The 24142-nt window shown below is 33.2% G+C and overlaps 1 protein-coding gene across 3 annotated transcripts; it reads left to right on the forward strand.

Annotated features, from left to right (window-relative positions):
• The first annotated feature begins 17194 nt into the window (after positions 1 to 17194).
• Positions 17195 to 23868, forward strand: LOC105033227 (uncharacterized). Of its 3 annotated transcripts, none has more exons than XM_019846578.3 (5): positions 17195 to 17559; positions 20663 to 20758; positions 20849 to 20897; positions 21445 to 21560; positions 21722 to 23868. In XM_019846578.3, the coding sequence occupies exons 1-4, from the start codon at positions 17233 to 17235 to the stop codon at positions 21537 to 21539; spliced, it is 567 nt and encodes a 188-aa protein (XP_019702137.2). In that variant the 5' UTR covers positions 17195 to 17232; the 3' UTR covers positions 21540 to 21560; positions 21722 to 23868. The 3 variants fall into 3 exon arrangements, with proteins under 3 accessions (XP_019702137.2, XP_073101358.1, XP_073101359.1); XM_073245257.1 differs by having other exon boundaries at positions 23126 to 23861; XM_073245258.1 differs by lacking the exon at positions 21445 to 21560 and having other exon boundaries at positions 23126 to 23863.
• Positions 23869 to 24142: the final 274 nt, after the last annotated feature.

A 24142-nucleotide genomic window follows, 5' to 3' on the forward strand; every position in this document is an offset into this window, starting at 1 on the left:
CCTCTAAGAGGGCATGAGAAATCTGAGAGAGATGGGTGGGAGTCCGTGCATGAGAAAAAGAGGAAGAAGATCCTCTTTGGGGTGTGAGATCTGGGGTGGGGGTTTTAGGGTTTCCTAGTTCCTGTTTTGTGAGAGAGAAATATAAAAGGAGTTTTGTTCTTCTTCTTCCACACCATCTTCTTCTTGAAAAGATCCTTCTTTTGATTTGAAGGTATCTGTTTGATCTAAAGAAATGACTCTTCATCAGCCATCCAGAGCTTCGTCGTGAGCTAGCACTCTCGGGAAGGATGATCTGTTCGGAGATTCGAGCGGACTACCTATAGAGGCCGTACACACTGTATGACTGCTCGACATCAGGAAGGACCTCCTATCATGTGCATCAGTAGTGGTGACTGTTGAACCATGATCAAATAATGGATTCTAAACTCATTGAATCAGATCTAAGCATTAAATCTGATTCAAGGCATCGATACGATCGATGCAGTCTTTTCTTTCAGATTAGATTTTTTTGTGCAATATTTTTATATCATAGATCCTTAGAAAGATAGTTTAAATCTAATCTAAAGTATGTATATAAGATTAAATAATTTAATCTACTATTTTTCTATAAAATTTTAAAATATACATGTTTTGAACTTTTTATTTTCAAATAGAATTGACTCCATATCTCATATAAAATTTTAAAGAAGTAAATGATAAAAAAGATTACATTAAAAAAGTAATTATGAATTATATTCTATCTCTTTAATGACTCACATGTCTACTTCTCTCTTTCTTTCTCCCTCTCTCACACCAATTTGACCTCTCTCCCTCTCTCTCTTTCTTTTTTTTAATTAATTATTTTTTATTTATCTTTTAATATCCCATCTAACCTCATTCATCTGTCTCTTATATTTAAATCTACATCAATTTATTTTTTATATCCTAAAAGGATCATATTAAAAGATAAAAAGATAATTATGACCTATATTTCTCTCTCTCTTTAATGACCCATAATCCCATCCTTCTCTCATGCCACTTTAACCTCTCTCCCCCTCTCTCTCTCATTCTTTTTTTTTATTTATTACTTCTCTATTTATTTTTTAATGCCCCATCCCAACCCCATGTCCCAATCTATCCACCTTTTACGTTTAAACCCCACATCAATTTATTTTTTATATCCTAATCAATCCAAATGTAATGGCTAACCATATGTTCTTCTTGTCTCATTTCTCAATTTGAATTAGGTATGTCTCTTTTAATTCTTTTTTTTAATATTCTTTTAGTTTTTTTTATTTTCTTTCTTTTTCACTCATATCAAATATATATGATCAAAATAATTTTTGATTAGCCATTATAATTTTAATATTAATAATATCTAAAATTTTACTATGGTACTTTTTAATAATATTTTATTATAAAATATATTTAAAATATTATATATTATCCTTTTATATTTTATTATTTTTAAAAAATAATATTTTATTATTATTATTTTCTTCTTTTTTTTCCATAGGTCCTCCGTTTCTTTTATTATATTGACCTCACAAAGTAAAATTTTTGGATTCACCACTGTGCACAGAGTTCTCCTTGATTTGTCAAAAAATTTATATTCTGTCATTGGCCACTAGTAGCCCAAATAATGCAACATAGCCCTAATCTCTGTTCTTTGCTGATATTATTAGCTATGCTAACTGATGCCATGGTACATTAGAGAAATGAGTTAAGGTTATAATTTGCTTGCTTTGGTTAGAATAGAATGGTCGTATCTTTGAAAGTACTTCTACTCCTCATAACTTACTTCATCGGCTCCTCTATTTTCTTGATGATCACTCTTATATCCTACGATCTTAAGCTTTGACAATTGCTTAAAGGTATTGTGGTAGCTCTGCTTCAATATCTTTATCTTTGCCATCTACTTTGTTTGTTAGGTGGCTACCTCTTACTATTAAAGTTGTTAAATTCAATTTGATGACCCAGTTAAATAGGGGAGAGCTTCAGTTGGTTATATAATTTGAGATCATTATGTTAGAAAAAGGTGCAGGATTTCATGCATGAATTTTAAAATATTTTTGAAATATAACGCAGTGGAACATATAAATTAAATAATTTAATCTACAAATGCATGTAATCAAATTACTAAACCTACAATTAAGATCTATAACATGTCATATTATATTTATAAATCAAAAAATAAAAGCTTTGGTATTGATCAAATCAATATCCTAGATCTAAAACAGTTTTAGATCTAAAATTTAGATCACATCTAGAGAAGAGAAGAGATCAAATCTCTTACCTTCATGCAAGTTGAGAACTCCACGATTGATTTTCTTTGTTGCCTTTGGAGCCGCACATGCGTCCGGCCTCTACAGGTGATCCACACGAGGCTGCAACAAAATCAAAGATTCGTCGAACAAAGATCCGCTCGAAGTGCTAGCTTCTTGCAGATCCCTCCAGATGGTTAATCTAAAAAATATTCTTTGAATCTCTTGGATATTCAAGAGATGAAGAATATGAGGAGGAATAAGGGAGAAATCAAACTCTTTGACCTTCCTAAAATCAGAAATAATATGTAAAAGAAAGATCTTCTCTTTCAGTACATCAACAATTGATGTCCTGAGAATATCTCTATGCTAGACATGAGAAGACCTTCTTCTCTAAATTTTTTTAACTTTCAGATCTTATGATATCATATTTTTCTCATAGAAAAATCTCATGATTTATGGAGAAGAAAGGTTCTAAAAGAAACCTTAAGAAAAGACCTTCTTTTCTTCTTCTTCTCTCATCAGAACATGATCAAATCATGTCCAAAATTAAATCACCATACCCCAACTAATTGGAGCATAAATTCACCATGCCTTCCCTCTTTCTCTCTCAAGTTTTTATCATATAAAAATATAAAATAAAGAGAGAATAATCTGAAAAGAAAATAATAAGAGAAAACAATCTTTTCTCTTACCTTTTGTTTCTACAAGACATCAACTTTTGATCTCTTGATAGAAGACTCTTCTCCAAAGAATTTGATGCCTCAAACCACCCATTCTATCCTCTTTCTCTCTCAGATTTTATCACATAAAAAATACAAAAAACAAAGAGAGAATAATATGAAAGAAAAATAATGAAAAAGATAATCTTTTCTCTTATCTTTCTTTCTACAAGATATCAACCTTCAATCTCTTGATTGAAGACTCTCCTCCAAGGATTTTGGCACCTCAAACCACCCATGCCTTCCTCTTTCTCCTCTGCTATTTCTATCTAAAAGCCATGAATTTTTGACTCCTATTTCATCTCATATGGGGCGGCAACTTTATATATTGTAGACTAGGTCATAAAACCTAGTCTAACAAGAAGTCCATGGGGCGTCCAACTCTTGGATGCCCCTTGCCTCATAAATTTCATGGAGAGAATTAAAATAATCTCAAAAGTGGGGACAAAAAGAAGGGATAAGGATGGAGAAAGTTGGCGCATGAGAGGAGGGAAGAGTCCTTGTGAAGAGGGACTCTTTCAAACAAAGGAGATAAACCTAAAATACTTTCCATAATTAGCCAAATCTCTTTCCATATTGAATCAAATCAAATCTGATTCAAATATCTAGAATAAGTGGTGTGAGATAATATTTCTTGGATGTAGATATCATAAAAAAATATTTGGAAATTAATTAGTGGGTGTGGGCTTGATATTTCTTAGGTGGCGCAAGAGAAGAGATGGAGTCCTAGTCTAACTAGGATTCCTATGTAGATTAGGTCAAACACTTTGAACCCAATCCAAATTAATTACAACCTAATTAATGGTGATCCTAGTCTAACTAGGTGTCTAATTAAATTAGATTAAATCATATTTAATTTTGATTTAAATCCTAACTTAATTAGAAATTAGGTGCATACAAGTCCTAGTCGAACAGGGACTTGTTCTCCCTTGCAATTGGCTTATCCAATAAACTGATTAGACTTAATCCAATTAAATCTAAACTAATTCTAATTGAATTAAATTTAATTAGACTTGATCTCAATCCAATTGCTCAATCAGATTGAGCTATTTAGTAATCCAATTGCTAATCGATCCTCCTGCAACACTTGCATTAGGTCAAACATCAATAACATTGATCGTTTAACCTTAGAATGATTCTCAATCATCGATTAATCATCTAATTAGGTTACAACCTCTTATGTGTGTGACTCTATAGGTTTAAACCTAAGTCAGTAGCACAGGAATCAATTCCTATACCAGTCGAAGTAACCATCTAGCAATGGTTCCCAACGTCCAGATAGATCGAATGTATGCAAAGCAACATTCTAAGAATCTTGACCCATGGTTATCATATAATTCATTCTTTTGACCAATAATGTTCAAGACGACTTCGAGTATACTGTCAATCACTTATATAAGTCATCTCTATTGTATCTCAAAACTTTGCAAATCCCGTGACTCCTCACGAGGATTACCTAGGCCTAGGTTTTGCTAAATTGAAACACAGCGAGACGTTCTCTTCCTGAAGTTAATCATGAGTGGTCAATCCCATCTTGACTCACACACCAACTTCACAAGTGCTTGACTGTATCCAAAAATTTTTGAACCTATATTAAAAATACAAGTAGTCCGACACCAAAGCATAGTAAGTTGCTTGCAAGTCACCGTGATGATCTCAGGTCGGAGGGACACTTATACCTATTGGCCTTAGCTAACTACTCTTGATAATAGAGTGATACATTGATCACGTTTAATGTAGATGTACTCCTACATCTCACTTGGATGCCATACCAGTGTCTCCACACCACTTGGTTACGAGGACAACCAACGTATATGGCATACAGCGACCTACACTTGATAAGTTATCGTCCTTGTTAATAACTTATCATTTGATTGTGAACAATTTAAGAACCATCCAATAAATTTTTTTTATCGATTGATTGTAGTTCTAAGAACTTCATCATAATTTAGGAGTTCATTTAAAAAAGATAAAACTTTTATGATGAACCTGCCAAATAACTATTATTATTAGATAATTCATATACTAATTCCAATGATCTACCACTTAGATGTAGGCTTTAGGATACATTTTCCAACAACTCCCACTTATACTAAAGCCAATCAGAATGATATCAAATATCCTATCTTCTACTTGAGTTCGTAGAACTTCTTAGTTCCGAGGCCTCAGCAAATGGGTCGGTCAAGTTCTCTTTTATCATCGATCTTCCAAAGATTGATGTCACCCTGATCTAAAATCAATAGTGATAGCAATACAGAGTATGCTGGTCCTTTGATTCTTTAGCCAGATTTATAGCTCCAGTGCTACAATAGGACTGGACCATCGATGGAGAGTGCCACTCCCAACCTGCTAATGAAGCTCAGCAATTACATGGTAGCATCATATGCTATGATGTACTCTACATCACTAACTTAGTAGGCTAAAGTATCCTGCTTGAAATCTTTCTAGCAGATTGCTCCTATAATTAGGGTATGATCCGATATTTTCTTGTTGTCATCTTGATCTGACTGAAATCGAAACATCCACATGTTTAAAGTCAGTATTTTTATATTTGAGTCACTGGACCTTAGTATTTTCCAAATACTTAAGGATTGTCAATACAATCTTTCAGTGGTTCTTACTTAGATCAGACTGGTATCTACTCACTACAATTAATGAGTATACCATATCTGATCTTAAACATAGAGAAATTAGATGACACCCAAACCTTTATTCCTTGCAATGCTGGAATGCCATTCCCAATTAAGAGAATTTCATCCACAGACAACACAAGAAATAACACTACAGAACATTTTGCCCACTTATAAATGCAGGGTTCCTCTTTGTTCATAATAAAAATATATGTTCAAAACGTATGTTCCAACTCTAGGATAATAGCGAAAACGAGCTTTATAGGTCTCCACCTTTCCGTCTGCGCTACTCTGATCCTTTTGAAAAATTCATTCCCACCTAATGGGTTTTATCCCTTTAGGTGAATCATTTAGTGTCCATATACTATTGATTTTCATGGACTTCAATTTAGATTTAATGGCTCCAAGCCACTTCTCAGAGTTAGACCACTGCATTGCATCCCTATAGGTGATCGGATCTTTGTTAATCTCATCAAGCTCAACAAGATCGCTGTCCCAAACCTAGACACTGAAGTGTCTGTCCGGCTAACGCGGTACTCTACCAGATCTCCTTAAAGATGTTACTTTAATGGGCTTCGAGTTTGATCTAATCAAATCCGATTCTATAGGTTTACTAGATTATGTCGGTTTATTTTCTACCAGTCAAACTTTCAAGTTCAACTTGATAGGCATCAGTTCCTTCTCTAAGGAACTCCTTTCCAAAAGGAATGCCCTACTGCTGATGAGCATCTTATGTTCTTCAGCATGATAGAATTAGTAACCCTTAAACACCTATTGGACCAATAACCAAGTTTATCTGTATGCAAACCTTTAACATAGGCCGATCAACTCCAAACCCAAAGGTGAGAGAGTGTAGGTCCATGTCCGATCCATATCTCATATGGAATCTGCACAATAAACTTACTCAGTATATTTTCAGAATAAAACAGGTAATCACAAAAGAGCACAATCTTGAAACAGGTAGAGAAGCGAACCCTATTGTGGATTGAACCATGTCTAACAAAGTTCAACTTCTCCTTTCAGATATACTGTGTTCCGAAAAGGAATCCACTAAGAGAGAATCCAATTCTCTCCTAGATATGTCACAAACTTACTGGATAAGTATTCGTCTCCTCGATCTGATCGAAGAGTTCTAACACCTTATCCAGTTTGTTTCAATCTTTCATTATTAAATCATTTGAACATTTCAAATGATTCAGACCAGATGCATCCATGCCCAGATAGGTCGTCTGTAATGAAATATGAATATCTTCCTCTGGCACTTAAGTTCAAGGTCCACATATATCACTATGTATGAGATTTAGAACTTTATCAGCTCCTTCACCTTTCCATTAAAAGGTGACTTTGTCATCTTTTCAAGAGGATAAGACTCACAGGCTATCAATGATTCACAATCATTGATGTCGAGGTTTTCCTCTCAAGCTAATCTGTTTATCCTGTTCTTGTCAAGGTGACTAAGCCAAAGATAAACATCCATGACATTATCTAACTTGGGTGTGTACATTACACTTAATAGGCTGTGTAAATGTTAAATGTCATTTTCTTATTATCCATGTATTATTGTAACATTATTCATAATAATATCACAATAATCTTCCTTTATTAATGAATGATGATCATCTTTGGCCAAAAGAACAACAAAGATTACATTCATCATAAATAATAGATAATAGTAATAATTACTCTAAATGACAATATTTGAAAACAAGCTCTACGATTCTTAAAGTTAGGATTGGAATAAGACTTCCATCCCTAACATTCAAGAATTTCTCACTATTTTCAAATATTCCACTTACTAGTAGTCCTAGCAATAAATTGCATAAGATCATGGTATCTAATACCTAGGTGGTAGAATTACATAAAAAACTTTAAGGTATTATCATATAACATCCTTAATGAGCAACTCTTACTCTTTTCTCTTGTTCAGCCTATTATGGTCAAGGGAAATAAGACAATTCTTATTCCTATGATCCTGCTTGTTACAATAGAAGTAACATGCCTAATTTGGATCAATTTTGGACTAATTTTTTGACTGGACTAAGAAGCCCCAATACGAATCCATTCGTACTGCTGAACCAAATTCAACTTTCGATACTAATTAACGAAGTTGGATCCCATAAGTCATCACTGTCTAACAACAATTGGAGCAATTAAGGTTTAGCCTTATTTTGAGAAAAGAGAACAATGACCTAATGTATATGAATTATTTTAAGTCTAGAGACTTGGACTTTAGTCTCAAGGTTCTCCCACTATTTTGTTCAAATTGGTAGCCTCTATCTTCAATTTGAAAAATTACTTTAATTTTCTAGTAGGTATTAGAATCCACATAGACTACAGACAAGTCCGACTTTGGTCGGCCAACCCATCTGCATCTACAGGTAGGTTCATTAACCAATTATTTCTCCAAACAACTTCTAGTAATTTAATTTTGCCCCAAAAACCTAATCAGTAGGCTTTGGCTTCCACTGTAAGGATCCGGTTAGGTCCAACCATTAACATGACTATACTTGGTGCATCTAACCAACAAATGATTAAGCCCAATTTTGGTTGGCTAACCTAACCACCATTAGAGAGATACTTCCAAGTCATCATATGATGAGTGATAATTCCATTAGTCAACAAGCACCAGGCTTTTGGGTCTGCAATGATTATTGAGTTAATGGACTCATTATCAAACACCTTAATGGGAGGCTATGACTCAGTTATCTCTATAACTTTATCATTTTAAGGACCTAATAATTTTAGAAGATTTAAAATTATTAATGATTTAATAATAGAAAGAACATGGACCAATTTGCTCCCACTGACTTCACCAAGTCAAGTCCTCCCACTGACTTCTCAAGTCATTAACAAGGATTAGGATCAAATTTGATCCATGGGCACCTAGATCAGTCTCACTGAATGAAATCAGATTCACTGATTTTCTATGTGACATGGGTTAGCACGAATCAATGAGCAACCTAATCAAGATCTGATTAACCACATTGGCCAGGTAAGTATGATCGGTGGGAGGATCTGCCAAAGCTTGCCTTAGACACCATAAGAAATGATTAGATAAGCAGGCTCTCAATTAAAAATCACCGATCAGGTTTACCTTAGATACCAACTGATTTATCAGTTTTGATTTGGTCTGCCTAAAGACTCGGGCTCAGTCGTTGAGCCACGATCAGTGTCTATTTGTTAGATATATGGACTTTGATCAACTACAACTATTGAAGTGATCTATAGAAATAACCTAATCCTAATTAACTTTTAATTAGGTTTGATCAATTTTTTAACTTAGTCCATATTTAATCTAACCCTAGGTCTAACCCAGTTAATGACTTGATCAAAGCTAACCCATTATCCTTTAACCCATATTTTATGAAATTATCTTAGGATCTTTAAATCATAAACCTAGATCCTAAACAATCACTTAATTTTTTAATTAAGTTCATGGCTGAGGGTTGGAGTTCGGTATTTTGAAAATTATTTTCAACTTTTGAAAAATTTAATATAATTTAGTGTTGTTTCACTAAATAGGTCGACTCATTTCAAAAATGGATCAGCTTATTTCACTAACAAACACTAACAATTAAAATCAGTCAGAAAAATAATTGAGCCAACTTTTCAGTCAAGCTGGATTGCTGGTATTGAAAAAGGTGCAGAATTTTATGCATGAATTTTAAAATATTTTTGAAATATAACGCAGCAGAATATGTAAATTAAATAATTTAATCTACAAATACATGTAATCAAATTACTAAACCCTACAATTAGGACTTATAACATGTCATATTATATTTATAAATTAAAAAATAAAACTTTGGTATTGATCAAATTATTACCCTAGATCTAAAATAGTTTTAGATCTAAAACCTAGATCACATCTAAATAAGAGAAGAAATCAGATCTCTTACCTTCATGCGGGTCGAGAACTCCACAGTTGATTTTCTTTATTATCTTTGGAGTCACACACGCATCCGACCTCTACAGGTGATCCACATGAGGTTACAATAAAATCGAAGGTTCGTCGAACGAAGATCCACTTGAAGTGCTAGCTTCTTGCAGATCCCTCCGGAGGTTAATCTAAAAAATATTCTTCGGATCTCTTGGATATTCCAAGAGATGAAGAATATGAGAAGGAATAAGGGAGAAGTCAAACTCTTTGACCTCCCTAAAATTAGAAATAATATGTAAAAGAAAAAGGTCCTAAGAGAAGATAGATCTTCTCTTTCAGTACATCAATAATTGATGTCCTGAGAACATCTTTATGCTAGGACATGAGAAGACCTTCTTCTCTAGATTTTTTCTTAACTTTCAGATCTTATGATATCAAATTTTTCACATAGAAAAATCTCATAATTTATGGAGAAGAAGGGTTCTAAAAGAAACCTTAAGAGAAGACCTTCTTTTCTTCTTCTATTTTCATCAGAACATGACCAAATCATGTCTAAAATTAAATTACCATGCTCCAACTAATTGGAGCATAAATTCACCACACCTTCTCTCTTTCTATCTCAGGTTTTTATCATATAAAAATATAAAATAAAGAGAGAATAATCTGAAAAGAAAATAATAAGAGAAAATAATCTTTTCTCTTATCTTTTGTTTCTACAAGACATCAACTTTTGATCTCTTGATAGAAGACTCTTCTTCAAAAATTTGATGCCTCAAACCACCCATTCCATCCTCTTTCTCTCTCAAATTTTATCACATAAACAACTCAAAAAATAAATAGAATAATATAAAAAAAATAATGAGAGAAGATAATCTTTTCTCTTACCTTTTTCTCTACAAGATATCAACCTTTGATCTCTTGATTGAAGACTCTCCTCCAAGGATTTTGGCACCTCAAACCACCCATGCCTTCCTCTTTCTCCTCTGCTATTTCTATCTAAAAGCCACAAATTTTTGACTCCTATTTCATCTCATATGGGGTGGCAACTTTATATATGGTAGATTAGGTCACAAAACCTAGTCTAACAAGGAGTCCATGGGGCTTCCAACTCTTGGATGCCCCTTGCCTTATAAATTTCATGGAGAGCATGAAAATAACCTCAAAAGATGTGACAAAAAGAAAGGATAAGGATGGAGAAAGTTGGTGCATGAGAGGAGGAAAGAGTCTTTGTGAAGAGGGACTCTTTCAAACAAAGGAGACAAACCTAAAACACTTTCCATAATTAGCCAAATCTATTTCCATATTGAATCAAATCAAATCTGATTTAAATCTCTAGAATAAGTGGTTTGAGATAATATTTCTTAGACATGGATATCATAGAAAAATATCTAAAAATTAATTAGTGGGCGTGGGCTTGAGATTTTTTAGGTGGCGCAAGAGAAGAGATGGAGTTTTGGTCTAACTAGGATTCTTATGTAGATTAGGTCAAACACTTTGAACCCAATTCAAATTAATTATAGCTTAATTAATGGTGATCCTAGTTCAACTAAGAGTCTAATTAAATCAGATTAAATTATATTTAATTTTGATTTAAATCCTAACTTAGTTAGAAATTAGGTGCATACAAGTCTTAGTCGAACAGGGACTTGTTCTCCCTTGTAACTGGCTTATCCAATAAACTGATTAGACTTAATCTAATTAAATCTAAACTAATTTTAATTAAATTTAATTTAATTAGACTTGATCTCAGCTCAATTGCTCAATCAGATTGAGCCATTTAGCAATCCAATTGCTAATCGATCCTCCTGCAATACTTGCATTAGATCAAACATCAATCACATTGATCGTTTAACCTTAGAACGATTTTCAATCATCGATTAACCATTTGATTAGATTATAATCTCTTATGTGTATGATCCTATAAGTTCGAACCTAAGTCGGTAGCACAGAAATTAATTTTTGTATCAATCAAAGTAACCATCTAGCAATGGTTCCCGACGTCCAGATAGGTCAAATGTATGCAAAGCAACATTCTAAGAACCCTGACCCATGGTTACCGTATAATTCATCCTTTTGATCAATAATACTCAAGATGACTTTCAGTATGCTGTCAATCACTCATATAAGTCATCTCTATTGTGTCTCAAAATTTTGCAAATCTCGTGACTCCTCATAAGGATTATCCAGGTCTAGATTTTGCTAAATTGAAACACAGTGAGACATTCTCTTTCTGAAGTTAATCAGGAGTGGTCAATCCCATCTTGACTCACACACCAACTTCATAAGTACTTGACTGTACCCAAAAATTTTTCGAATCTATATTAAAAATACAAGCAGTCTGGCACCAAAGCACAGTGAGTTGCTTGCAAGTCATCGTGGTGATCTCAGGTCGGAGAGACACTTATACCCATTGGCCTTAGCTAACTACTCTTGACAGTAGAGTGTTACCTTGGTCACGTTCAATGCAGATGAACTCCTACATCTCACTTGGATGCCATACCAGTATCTCCACACTACTTGGTTACGAGGACAACCAACACATATGGCATACAGCGACCTACACTTGATAAGTTATCGTCCTTATTAATAACTTATCATTTGGTCGTGAATAATTTAAGAACCATCCGATAAATCTTTTTTTATCGATTGATTGTGGTTCTAAGGACTTCATCATAATTTAAGAGTTCATTTAAGGAAGATAGAACTTTTATGATGAACTTGCCAAATAACTATTATTATTAGATAATTCATATACTAATTCTAATCATCTACCACTTAGATGATAGGCTTTATGATACATTTTTCAACACATTATTGTTTACCTCTATATGCAGTTGCTTTGAAATTGAATTATATTTCTGTTCCTCTTACAGAATTAGTTGTGCTTGGCTGGTCTTCAAGCTGCAATACTCTTTTTGAAAAAGGATCAAGTTTTATTGGAATGAGACTAACTTGGATTAATTCTCCATCTTCTTCCAAATGTGTAGGGCATCCACTTTTACTTGATATTTTATACTAGTTATGACCTCTTACTTTTTTTCAGCTGATCATTTTTTTGGTCAAGCAAATATTATTGCTGATTGGCTAGCTAGAAGTGCTGGGGATCACGAAGTTCCTTTGGACCCTTTACATCCTATTTCTTCCAATTTACAATATCTTTTGCAGGCTGATGCTTGGGGTATTTCTTATTATCGAGATTGACATGATTTGCTGGTTACCTTATTATATCCTCTATCTTCATCTCTCTCCACCACAGGCCTTTTTAGGAACTACTGTCCTATTACTACAGAAATATCTGTTACCATTATCAAAGGATAATTTTGGAATGCTGGTTATCCTATTCTATTGTTGTTCCTCTCTTCTGCAGGTTCGAATGTATTTATAGCTAAGGGTTTTAAAAATTAAAAAAAAGTAAATGATGGAAAAAGACGTCCTTAATCACATTGGAGAGGATCCTTGCTTACCGCATAATAATGCTCTAAAGTCTTGTGCTGATTTAATGAATCAATCTAGACATATAGATAAAATTATGCAAGCTCAGTGTTCTGAACAAATTCAAAATAATAAATTATGAGTCAAAACTTCTATTGATGTTGTTCGTTGGCTTGCATTCCAAGGTTGCACTTTTAGATATCATGATGAGACTAGTAGCTCAAAAAATCAAGAAAACTTTCTTGAGATGATTAGTCTTTTAGCCTCATATAATGATAAAATTGCAAATCTTGTTTTAGAAAATGCACATGTTGTAGCTAAGTATAATTCACATGAGATGCAAAAAGAGATTTTGCATATTCTTACAAATAAAGTGTGTATTAAGGTTTGTGAGGATGTTGAAGATTTTAAATTTTATATTATTATTGATGAGGCTTGCGATGAGTCTAAAAAGGAGCAAATGGCTTTAATTTTAAGATTTGTTGATAATGATGGCTTGATAAGAGAACGTTTTTTTGATATTGCTCATATCACTGGTACATCTGCATTGACTCTTAAGAACAAAGTATCTTCTATTCTTTTTCATCATTGTCTTGATATTCAAAACATACATGGTTATGGATATGATGGAGCTAGTAACATGCGTGGTGAATAGAAAGGATTACAAGCTTTTTTCTTGATGATTATCTTTATGCATATAATGTGCATTGTTTTGCTCATAGGCTATAGTTGGCTTTGGTTGCAACATTTAGAGAGATAATTTCTGTCCACGAGTTCTTTTCATATTTAACTTTTATTATCAATATTGTTGGCTCTTCATGTAAGCGACATGATGAATTATAAGCTTCTCAAGTAGCTGAAATTGCATATATGTTGGCTATTAATGAACTTGAAATTGGTAGAGGTGCTAATCAAATTGACACTTTAAAATGAACTATTTACTCATTAGGGATCTTATTTTTATTCTATTTATAGTCTTATAAATATGTTTGGTGTAATTTGTTCTGTGCTTAAAATTTTAAAGTAAGATGGATCTATTTATGCTCAATAGGGGGATGCTAATACAGCTCTTAAAATGATTATATCTTTTGAATTTATTTTTAGTTTACATATGATGAAAGAAATTATGGGTATTACTGATATTCTTTGTCATGCTTTACAACAAAAATCCTAAGATATTTTGAATGCTATGTATTTAGTTTCAAGCATAAAAATCCTCATTCAAAAACTTAAAGAAGATGGTTGGAATAATTTTTTTAATAGTATTATATTATTTTCTAAAAAATATGATATTGATATTCTTAATTTAGATGCTCAATATATTAAAAATAGAGATCGTTGCCAACGAGATCATATCATTGTAAAACACCATTATCATTTTGATATATTCAATGCTATTATTGATTTTCAATTGCAGGAATTGAACAATAAGATTAGTGAGCAGATTATTGAACTTTTGAATCTCAGCTCTATTTTAGATCCAAGGGATGGTTATAAATTCTTTAATATTAATGATATTGTAATCTTATAGAAAAATATTATCCTCTTGATTTTACTGATCAAGAGAAAGTTGTTGTGCTCGTCTCAATATTAGAGACTTATTATGGCCACATGTGACCTAATCATTAAAAATAATTCAAAATAATTAAGATGATAATAAATAATTAAAATACTTTTAAAATAAAGACATACTTTAGTCAAATTAAGGACTCCACTACAGTTATGATTCCTTGATGGATAGGAATTTGTGTTAATCTAAAAGAATCCCTAATCTAGCTTATAAATGTAGCCTATGACTTTCCATCAATAATAGGCATTGAGATCCTCTAGGTGTAGACTAAAAGAGCTCTTTTATAGTATTTTTTTGTTGGATAGAAGTGTGGTAGATCCACCTAGTAGATTGATTTTCTAATATTTTTGCAACATTTTTCATCTCTAATTAATCTTTGGGCTTAAACAACAATGGCTGTAGGTATGTAATTTCTGCATCAAAATACAAAAATATGTTTGAGATTCTAATTGAAATATTTTGATTTTGAGAAAGTACATTATCCATAGTTTCAAATTTTATCATTTCTCTCATAATTATATCAAAGATTAGCAAAAATAGAAAAGTTGAAGATTTTTTATCTCATTGATAGATTAGTTCATCTTATTTTAATTCCTCCAGTGTCTACAGCAACAAATGAAAGAGCATTTTCAACTATGAAAATAATTAAAACACGACTTTATGATAAAAATGGAAGATAAATGTCTAGCAGATAACTTAGTTATTTATATAAAAAAAAATACTAAAATTTTTAGCTCAGATTCAATATTTGATGATTTTGTGGATCTAAAAGAACATCGCGTATAATTCAGATAAAGATATTTTTTTATTTTTATTTATTTATTTAGATACTAAAATAAAATTTTTGTTTGTTATATGTAGCATAAGCATCAATGTGGAATGATTATTGAAATTTTTACACAATCAAAATCATTTTACAGATGACGTAAGATAATATTTTTTTACTTATCTTTATTTATACATAAAATTAAATATTTATTAATATTATTATAATATTTTTAGATATATATATATCTTTATATTATTATTTATTATAAAATATTTTATTTAAAAATTATTAATAAATTATTACTTTGGCCCTGCCCCCCACCCCGCCTTGCTGGCATCCTTCTCTTCAAGGATATGAGGTTCAAGCCTGGCTGTTTTGGTTGCTGTCAAATTTCTCGATCTTGTTCAACTTCATTTATTTTGGTGCTGCTTTTTATTCAGTTACCAGGAAGTTATGGAGCCATTCAATGTTTCTTTACCTTGCTCACATTGTTCTACTGGGAATACTCCTTTTGCTTCAAAACTTTTAATGGAAGGATCTGTCTGAGCATGGTGCTGGTTTTCTTCGTCTTCATATATTATGGAGCTTGTGCTCTCAATACCTCACTTTTGCCAGCTGCCTCATGTTTTCTTTGTTGGGGGTCTTTAGGCTGTCACTTATTTTTTTCCATTTTATGGGGATGCGGCGCATATATTTCGAGGTCTTGGTTGTTTATTATATACTATATTTGGATCTGTCTTTTTGTGAATAAAAAATTTATCTAAAAATTTATATTTTTTTAAATAAATATTTTTTTAACTATATTTAAATAAAAAAATAATTTATCCATATTCTTTTACACATGAGAAAATAGCTTCAAAATTTGTTATCCATATTCTTTTGTATTGTTATTTTTTTGAATAAATTATTAAAATTTATCCATATTTTTTATAATATTTTTTATATTTTTTAGGTTTGAACAAAATGGATGACTGAGTTATTAAACATTAAATGATAGAGGTATTGAAAATGAGAATGGGTCATTTTAGGAATAAAATTAAATATCTACTTTACTAATCGATGAAAAAATAATTTAGTCACTCTGTAGATGGATAAGATTTTTCTCCATTTCATGGATAAATACTATCTATAGAAAATAACTTATCCATCTTGAAAAGTATGAAAATTTGGATAAGTTGGTCAATGAAAAAGTTGATTAACTTTAAAGATCCGTTTGATTAGGAAATAGCTTTTACTATATATATTTGGTTGGAGAAAAAATTACTCCAAAAAATAACAATGAAAAAAGGTTATTATGTTTGATTGAAGATGAATTTACATAGGAATACGACCTAATTTATAAATATACCCTTCAATATAAATATTTTTTTAATATTAAGATAGCATTATCATCTTCTATTAGTTTTTATATAATGATTATAATCACATAGTCTTTTATATAGTGCCATCTCCATTTTGATTTTTTTTTATAAAAATTTTTTATTGAATAAATTTGGAAAGGCATCAAATAAGTTTGATGATTATATATGTAGTTTTATTGAAAATATTTTTATCAAGTATGGATTACCACCATTCAAAAATTCATAAAATATCAATTTTTTATGATATTTATTTTACTTTTTTTCTCCAAAAAATAGGCATGGGACCTATCATTTTTTTAATTTTTTTTTTATATCAAATATGTCAATTTGACGAGAAGCTTATTTTTTTTATATCAAATTATCTCCAATCAAATGGACTTTATACTACGTAACTTAATCTATGGCTTGCAAAAGGGTTACCTTTGGCTTGCAATCTTCGAGTCTGAAATAATGTACACCAATCCACCGGTGTGTCGGTGCTACGCCAGACCTAGATCTATGCGGGTCCCTTTCCTGATTTAAATTAGGCGCTCTTTTTCTTTTCCGTTTGAATTGCACTCTGTCGTCCAAGCCCGCCACTATAAATGCCTTGGAACCCCGGTTCTCCACCGAGAGTGTAGCTTCGATGGGGAAGAGAGCATCGGGCAAGGGAACGTCGGCCTGCGCCTCCAGATCCTTCCTCTCTCCGCCCCCTTTCCCTTCTTCTTCCTCCAAACCCTTCGCCAACTTCGATCTCACTTTCGTCGACGCTTCCTCCAAGAAAACCCTCACCCCGATCCCCTTCCTTCTCTCCTCCCCGTCTCCTCCCCCTAAAACCCTCGCCACCATCTCGGATCTCAAGAGCCTGGCCTCCTCCCACTCGGACTCCATCAAGCGGCGTCTCGATCTCTGCCACTCCGAGACCCTCAAGGAGTTCGATTCCTCCCACACCCGAATCGCCAAAAGGTTCAAGGTAAATCTCGGCTCCTTTTGCTTGGATTGGAGCGGTGATGATCTCATTTCCATAGCTAGGTTTTTACATGAAACTAGTTCTTTTGATATGGCTCCAAGATTTGAATCATACTGGTTAATTTTTTTGTGTGCTCTGGACGTATTGTTTGATAATTACGAGGAACTTTTTATATTGGAGCTCTCTGATTGAATTTGTTGCAACGTTCTGATTTCTTTCGTTTCCATAGATAGATTTCAGATAAGAAACTAGTTTTAATATTCCTCCAAGATTTGGAGTCTCGGATGGAACTTTGCTGTGCTCTGTACAAATTGTTTAAATGTGTTTAGCTTTGAGAAATCTGATGCAGTCTATGATGCTGATGTTCTTTCTTTTATCTTCATAACGAGGATTTTGATCAGAAACTAGTTTAATACGTCTTGATCTGAAATCTTTGCGGTAATCTTGCTTTACTCTGCAGAAACTGTTTGATGATTATGATTATTTCTTTATATTGGAGCAATCTGTTTAATGTTGCAGCAATCTCCTCTTTCTTTGTACTGTCACCCCTTTTCTTTTGGTTTGTCCATAGCTACAGTTTAGACCAGGAATTGTTGTTTGTGTGTACTGTTTTAATTCTTGGTGGATTTTTGCTGTGCTTTTTATAAATGGTTTGGTAATTACAGGGATTATGCAGTTAAGAAGGTTATGGATTTACATCTTGCAATAGGCTCAATGTTACCTGCAACCTTTAATTCCTCAGTGAAGCGATTCTGCTGAGATCTCTGCACTCATCTTAGGGTTTATCTGTGAAATCTTGGCTGATTGCGGAAAGCTTGCTTGCTTGATCGGAAATGGCTTACGGGTTTTTTAAAGCCTCATCTTGTCTCTTTTTCCGAGAATAGGTTTACACATTTTCACTAGGTTTACACATTTTCACTAATGTCACATTTTGCCTTGTACGCGAGTCAAAAGATTCTGAAAATATAAAAAGATGCATATTCTTTTCTCATCTTTAAGAGAAGTTCTGAATTGTTCTATTTTCATATTTTGATTTCTGATCCCTGAAAATCCTAGGGAATTGAATTAGTGAATTTGATGAATGAGTGCTCTTCAATAAGACATGTTAATGTATCCCATTTACTGTCCGTTGTTGTTACTTATGCATGGTCCTTTTGATTTTAATTTGATTTAGTTGTGATCATATTTTACACTGCTGATGCTGGTCCTAGTCCTGTTTAGAGAAGAGAGGAAATAATATTAGGTTGTCCCTTGTTTGATAAATTATGAAATAAAATGCTGCAATGATTTGTATAGCATCATTAATGTATCTTGCTTGGTATGTAGTTTATCTACAGAAACAACTGTTATTAGGTTCTAATTGACTTTATGAAATTAAATAAAAAATTGAGAAACATTTCCTTCATCGAATACGTGCAATATAAAACAAGAGGCTAGAAATTTTACATCGTTTACATGTTTATCTTTTTATGTGTTTTTGTATTTTCTTTGGTGGTGGTGCTTTTTTTTTAGTGGGAGGGTGTAACTCTGTCTATGTTATGCTTAGTGTATATGTAGCTGGTCCAAGCCCAGAAAGAGGGTTGTGGTTCAAACTATAGCCGCATCCTATGGACATTAATCCTAAAGAGAATTATTGGGGCATTCTCTACTAGCAATGTGTTGCGTCAAACCTTGAGTATGGTAAAAAGTGGAAAGGGTTAAGGAAAAAGATTTTATGTAGCCGACTCAACTAGTTTGGGATTAAGGCTTAGTTGAGTCAAGCAGGGGGCTGGATTAGATAAAGGTCTAGAAAGAATCTATATGATCAGCAAACCTAATGAATAGCAATGGGTACGTCTTATGTTCTAATAGAAGCATGTATGATGTAAGGTTTGTCTTTATAGGCTTGTTAGTCTACTTCCTAACCCTCTTGTATTGTGTTTTTGATATTCTGGTCAAAATTGAAAGATCCAACGCTTTGTGTTTTCCTTTCCACTTGCTTAAGCTGGTGTTTCTTTCCCATTTGTAGCATCAAGAATTTCCAGAGGAACAGATTTCACCATTGATGTTAGTGTATTAATGGGCCATTAGAATATTGTCCTAGTCAGTGCTGAAGTGTCCCTAGCACAGGTAAGCTAAAAGTAAGCAGATGTGATGGCTAAATTTTGAGTTTTAATTAATATTCCTAATAAGCAACTAATTTTCTTGAAGCTTTTCAAGAAATGAGACTTTCTGACCCTGAGGTAATGGATTGTGGTTGCTAAATCCATCTTACAGAGAGATAACAGTTTCTTGGTTGCTAAATCCATCTTAGAGAGAGAGAGAACAGTTTCTTGTAGCTAAAACCTCTATATTGTGATGGGCCTGAATATATTCTTCACTAATGTCTATGCTGGTAGAAGCTTGAGCCACCTCACCAGTAGCTTTTCTAGACTTCCAAAAGATAAACGGCAGTCTCAGCAGGCACAAACAATCATCATCTGTCTGCAGTCTGCAAGCCCTATGCCAGGATTTCTCAGCTGAGGGAGACTATAAGACCTTATGAAATCTAAAACCATACAATTGTCCCTGTTTAAGAGTATAACAGAAATGCTTTGCCAGGACAAACAATCTAGAGTGTTAGCTAGAGATTCTTTTACAAATTACTGTCTTGTCTTATACCATATTCAAGAAAATTCAGCAAAGATTTTCATTTTTCCTTTTTCATCTCTTTCTTTTCTTTCCTACTTTTTTCTTGCTGTTCTTTCTTTGGGTTCTGTGTGTACATGCAGTAGGGAATGATGATAAATTTATATATTTCAACTACAAAATATTACAAATGACTGTTTCATGGGGTGATATTGTTTTCTGGTCATCTAGAGGTGAATATGACTGGAACATTTTTGTTCTGATTCAGAAAAAATAAGTGCAGTAAGTTATTTCTCTTAAATGGGTCCAAGTTGAATAAAGACACTTTTTATTCTTTAGTGGATGAAAAAAAGTAAAGATATTCTCCAAGTTTTATAAAATGTTGACAAGCTTGCTACATAAGCAAAACCATTTAGTTGCAGTTGAAGTCTTGTGGTGATTTCAACCAAATAGTGGGTATTATCTTCTCTCTCTCCCCCCCCCCCCCCCCCCTCTCCAGATCCAGACTCAAGCTTGCCTGCAGTTGTCAGAGGAAATAGAAAAGGAATATAAGAAGATGTCTGATAGGATCCATGAGAATACGGAATTGATAAAGGTAGACAATGGTCACATAAATATTCGAAACAATCCCCTATTGATTTTCCTTTTCAGTTGCATAATTTGGTTCTGAAAATATATTTTGCAGGCTTCATATGCGGAATTAATTACAGAAGTACATGCTACTGCATCTCGTGGTAAATAAATGAAGAACTGACTTTCCAAATTTCAAATGTTTCTTTCCTTTCCCAGTTGTGTGCTCAAAGACTATTTGCTTGCAAAATAAAGACCTAATGAGCTAATAATACAGATCACAAGGATAAAGTGAAAAATCGTTAAATATTTATGTTTGTCTGATCCTGGGAATTATAGGTGTTTGTTTACAACAGGAAAATGATTAATCACAGTATCAGACCACTCAGTTTTTTGCATTTGCAGTAGCAAGTCAGAAGTGGGCAAAAAAAAAAAAAATCATAATTTAGCCCTCTATTCAGTTGCAGTTGAAAAATCAGGCAATAGTGCTGGTTCGCTCTATTCCTTTTATAAAACAAGTTTTAGTGGTGTTATCTTGGGAACCTCAAATGATATATCATAAGAAGTATATATAGATAAGCTGATATTATAACAAGCTTCAACATTATATGAGAACTGTGGACCATAGCCAAGCAACAGATCCTTACTTCTATGTAGTAATGAAGTGTTATTTGTTTTATAATATCCCATATGCTTACTAAATTTGACCAGTTTACAAGATATCCATCCCTGAGCTTGCAAAATCCATGGAGAAGGCTATTGAAGGTTTGCGCAGCCGTTACAAGATTCCAGCAGCTGCAGTTTAATCAACAGTCCAATTTTATCTAGTGAGCTTCCAGAGCGAGTACTTCTTATATATATATATATATAATAATTAGCTAATTTATACTGCTTAGTCATCAGTTGTCTCATTTGTTCAGCAGCCTGGTAATTTCCATGATGTGGAGTTGGTTTATTAATTGTTCTGTCTTAATTATTTGTTATACAGCCTAATGATGTCACAGATGTGGAGTTTACACCTGAAGAGGCTAACTAGCAGATTTGGTACCACCAATAACTGTGAAATTTCTAAGTTTGTATCCCATGGACCCTCTATCAGAGCACTCTAATTTTCACTCTGAGATACATGGATATCTTTGAATCTGCTCATTCATCTTATCCTAAGATGTGCATTTCTGCTTCATCTACTAGATCCTTTTAGTAGAATTCTCTAGCTTTAGGCTTATATATTTTATACAAGCTTTAGTGCAGATTCTAACTTAATGCATGAATAGTTTAAGCTTAAAACCTTTGACAACCATCTTGAAATTTTATAGCAAGAGGCACTTCTTCATTGTACTCAAATTTGACAAAAATATGTTATTGTGTTTGGCTTATTTAGCAGAGGCTAGACAAGGCTAAGTAGTTATTAAAAAGTCAAGTATATAATTAGCTGAAGAGATTCGCTATTTTTTCATGTAATTTTTAATGTAATTGATGGCAGCCATTTTGCAATAATTAAAGACTATGGATAATAGAAAGTCCATAAAAGTTTCACTGTGTCTGCCACCAATTATAGATCTCTAACTATAGTTCAGTAATTAAACTGAGAGACCATCACTGGACCAAGTGATTCCCTCACAAGAGGCATACATGATCACGGTTTTGTGTAATGTAATCTCAAAGGAACAAATTTAGTGCAGGATCATCTTTATTTAGTGGATGAAAATATTTTTAAAATTTCATGGATGTATTTAAGGTGTGTGCGGCACGTGCGTGCTGGCTATGCTTATATATGTATATACAGGCATATTACATGCATATGTTTCATGTTTTTGTGTCCACAATAGTCTAATTATTATGATGCACAAAAGATGGTGTACCAACATGGGCAGTTGCATTCCCACAAGGGATTCCCAAAAGGGGTTCTGACATTTATAAAAATAGAGTTACAACCCAAGTATATGGTTCTCTCTGAATGCACGCATGTGCATATAATTTAGTTTCTATTGTAATTTGAAGAACATTAAGTATTTGTACACATTGTACCCAAAAAAAAAAAGGTATTGGTATACATTACATAGGAAACATGATAGTAAAAACCAAGACAGTAGTTATGTACCATCTAGAAATCATTCATAATGGTACATTCCATAGGCACCTTACTTTTTCTTATGTAGATCCTTAACTGGTCTCTTTTCAGTCATGTGATGTAGCAGTAAAATTAAAAGAATGGAGCAAATTATTGTGCTCTTTGGTTTGAAAAGTGTTGGGGTGAGCTTAGATGTGAAGTAGCATGTGGTGTCCCACACAGCTCTCCTAATTTGTCTTATGAATACACAAGGAACTACCAGTAAGCTTAGCTTAAAGTACTAGTTGGAATAATGATCTGAACGAGTTATTTATTTTTCAGGACATAATATCAGGACTACAGAAGGCCATTTCGTTGAAGTTCTGCCAATAAACTTCAATGATGGACTATGAGGAATTGATGTACATAAATATTAACAGATTGCTTACATAGAAATATTGCAGGACTACATTTTCCTTTTTGCCCTGCTTATATGGCTACTAAAGATTAGTGTTATACATGTGTAACTACCAATATGGTGTTGTGTCTTGCAATAAAAGTAACTCGTAATCTCCAATATCTGATTGCTGATTTCTCAGTAGTTCTAAGAAATTATAGTTCATCATTGCCAGCAAACAAGGGGGGAGACAGTTGCCTATCTTGGTTAACAGTGGCTTTTGTAATGAGGAACAAATTAGTGATTTGGGAACAATGGCTTGGCTGGATGTTTGCAATACAATGAGCTCCAAGTCTTGTCAGCATAACAGAAACAGTAACCGATGTGAATGCAAGCAGAATCAGAGGATTGTTTGAGTCTGGCATAGGAATAAAAATAATCTGGTGATGGAAGCCATTGCATTGGCTTTGTAAGTTCATATGACAGAATGTGCTATGAAGCGTGGATGAGATGTGTTTCTTCAATGATGTTCAACCTATGCCAGGAGGCAGTATAAAACAACTTAGAAATTGCCCTGGATGTTTGAGTCTCATTGCAGTCTGGTAAAAATTAAGTGAATTCCAATGGGTCCATCGTCCTTAGACAATATATTGTTTCCAGAGTCACTTTGAGCTGTAATATTTTGGTAAGTTTCAGTACCAGTTTACCAATAGAAGTTATAAAAGACAGCAGCATAAAGCAGGCACGCAATTTTTGGGTAAGTGTTTAATTCGTTGTCAATTAGTTTTTTGTAATTATTTATTTATCAGGTTGGGTTTTCACCACGGTCAATTATTGCCAACCCTATGTGTTATTTAGCTGAAGCTTTCAAATATAATGACATATGGAGACCGCATCAGAAACCACTGGAAAATATAAGTAAAATCTGCCCATTTCAGAATTTTAAAAAACTCCTTTGGAAG

This window comes from Elaeis guineensis, chromosome 11, assembly GCF_000442705.2.
Source record: "Elaeis guineensis isolate ETL-2024a chromosome 11, EG11, whole genome shotgun sequence".
In the NCBI taxonomy this organism is placed as follows: domain Eukaryota; kingdom Viridiplantae; phylum Streptophyta; class Magnoliopsida; order Arecales; family Arecaceae; genus Elaeis; species Elaeis guineensis.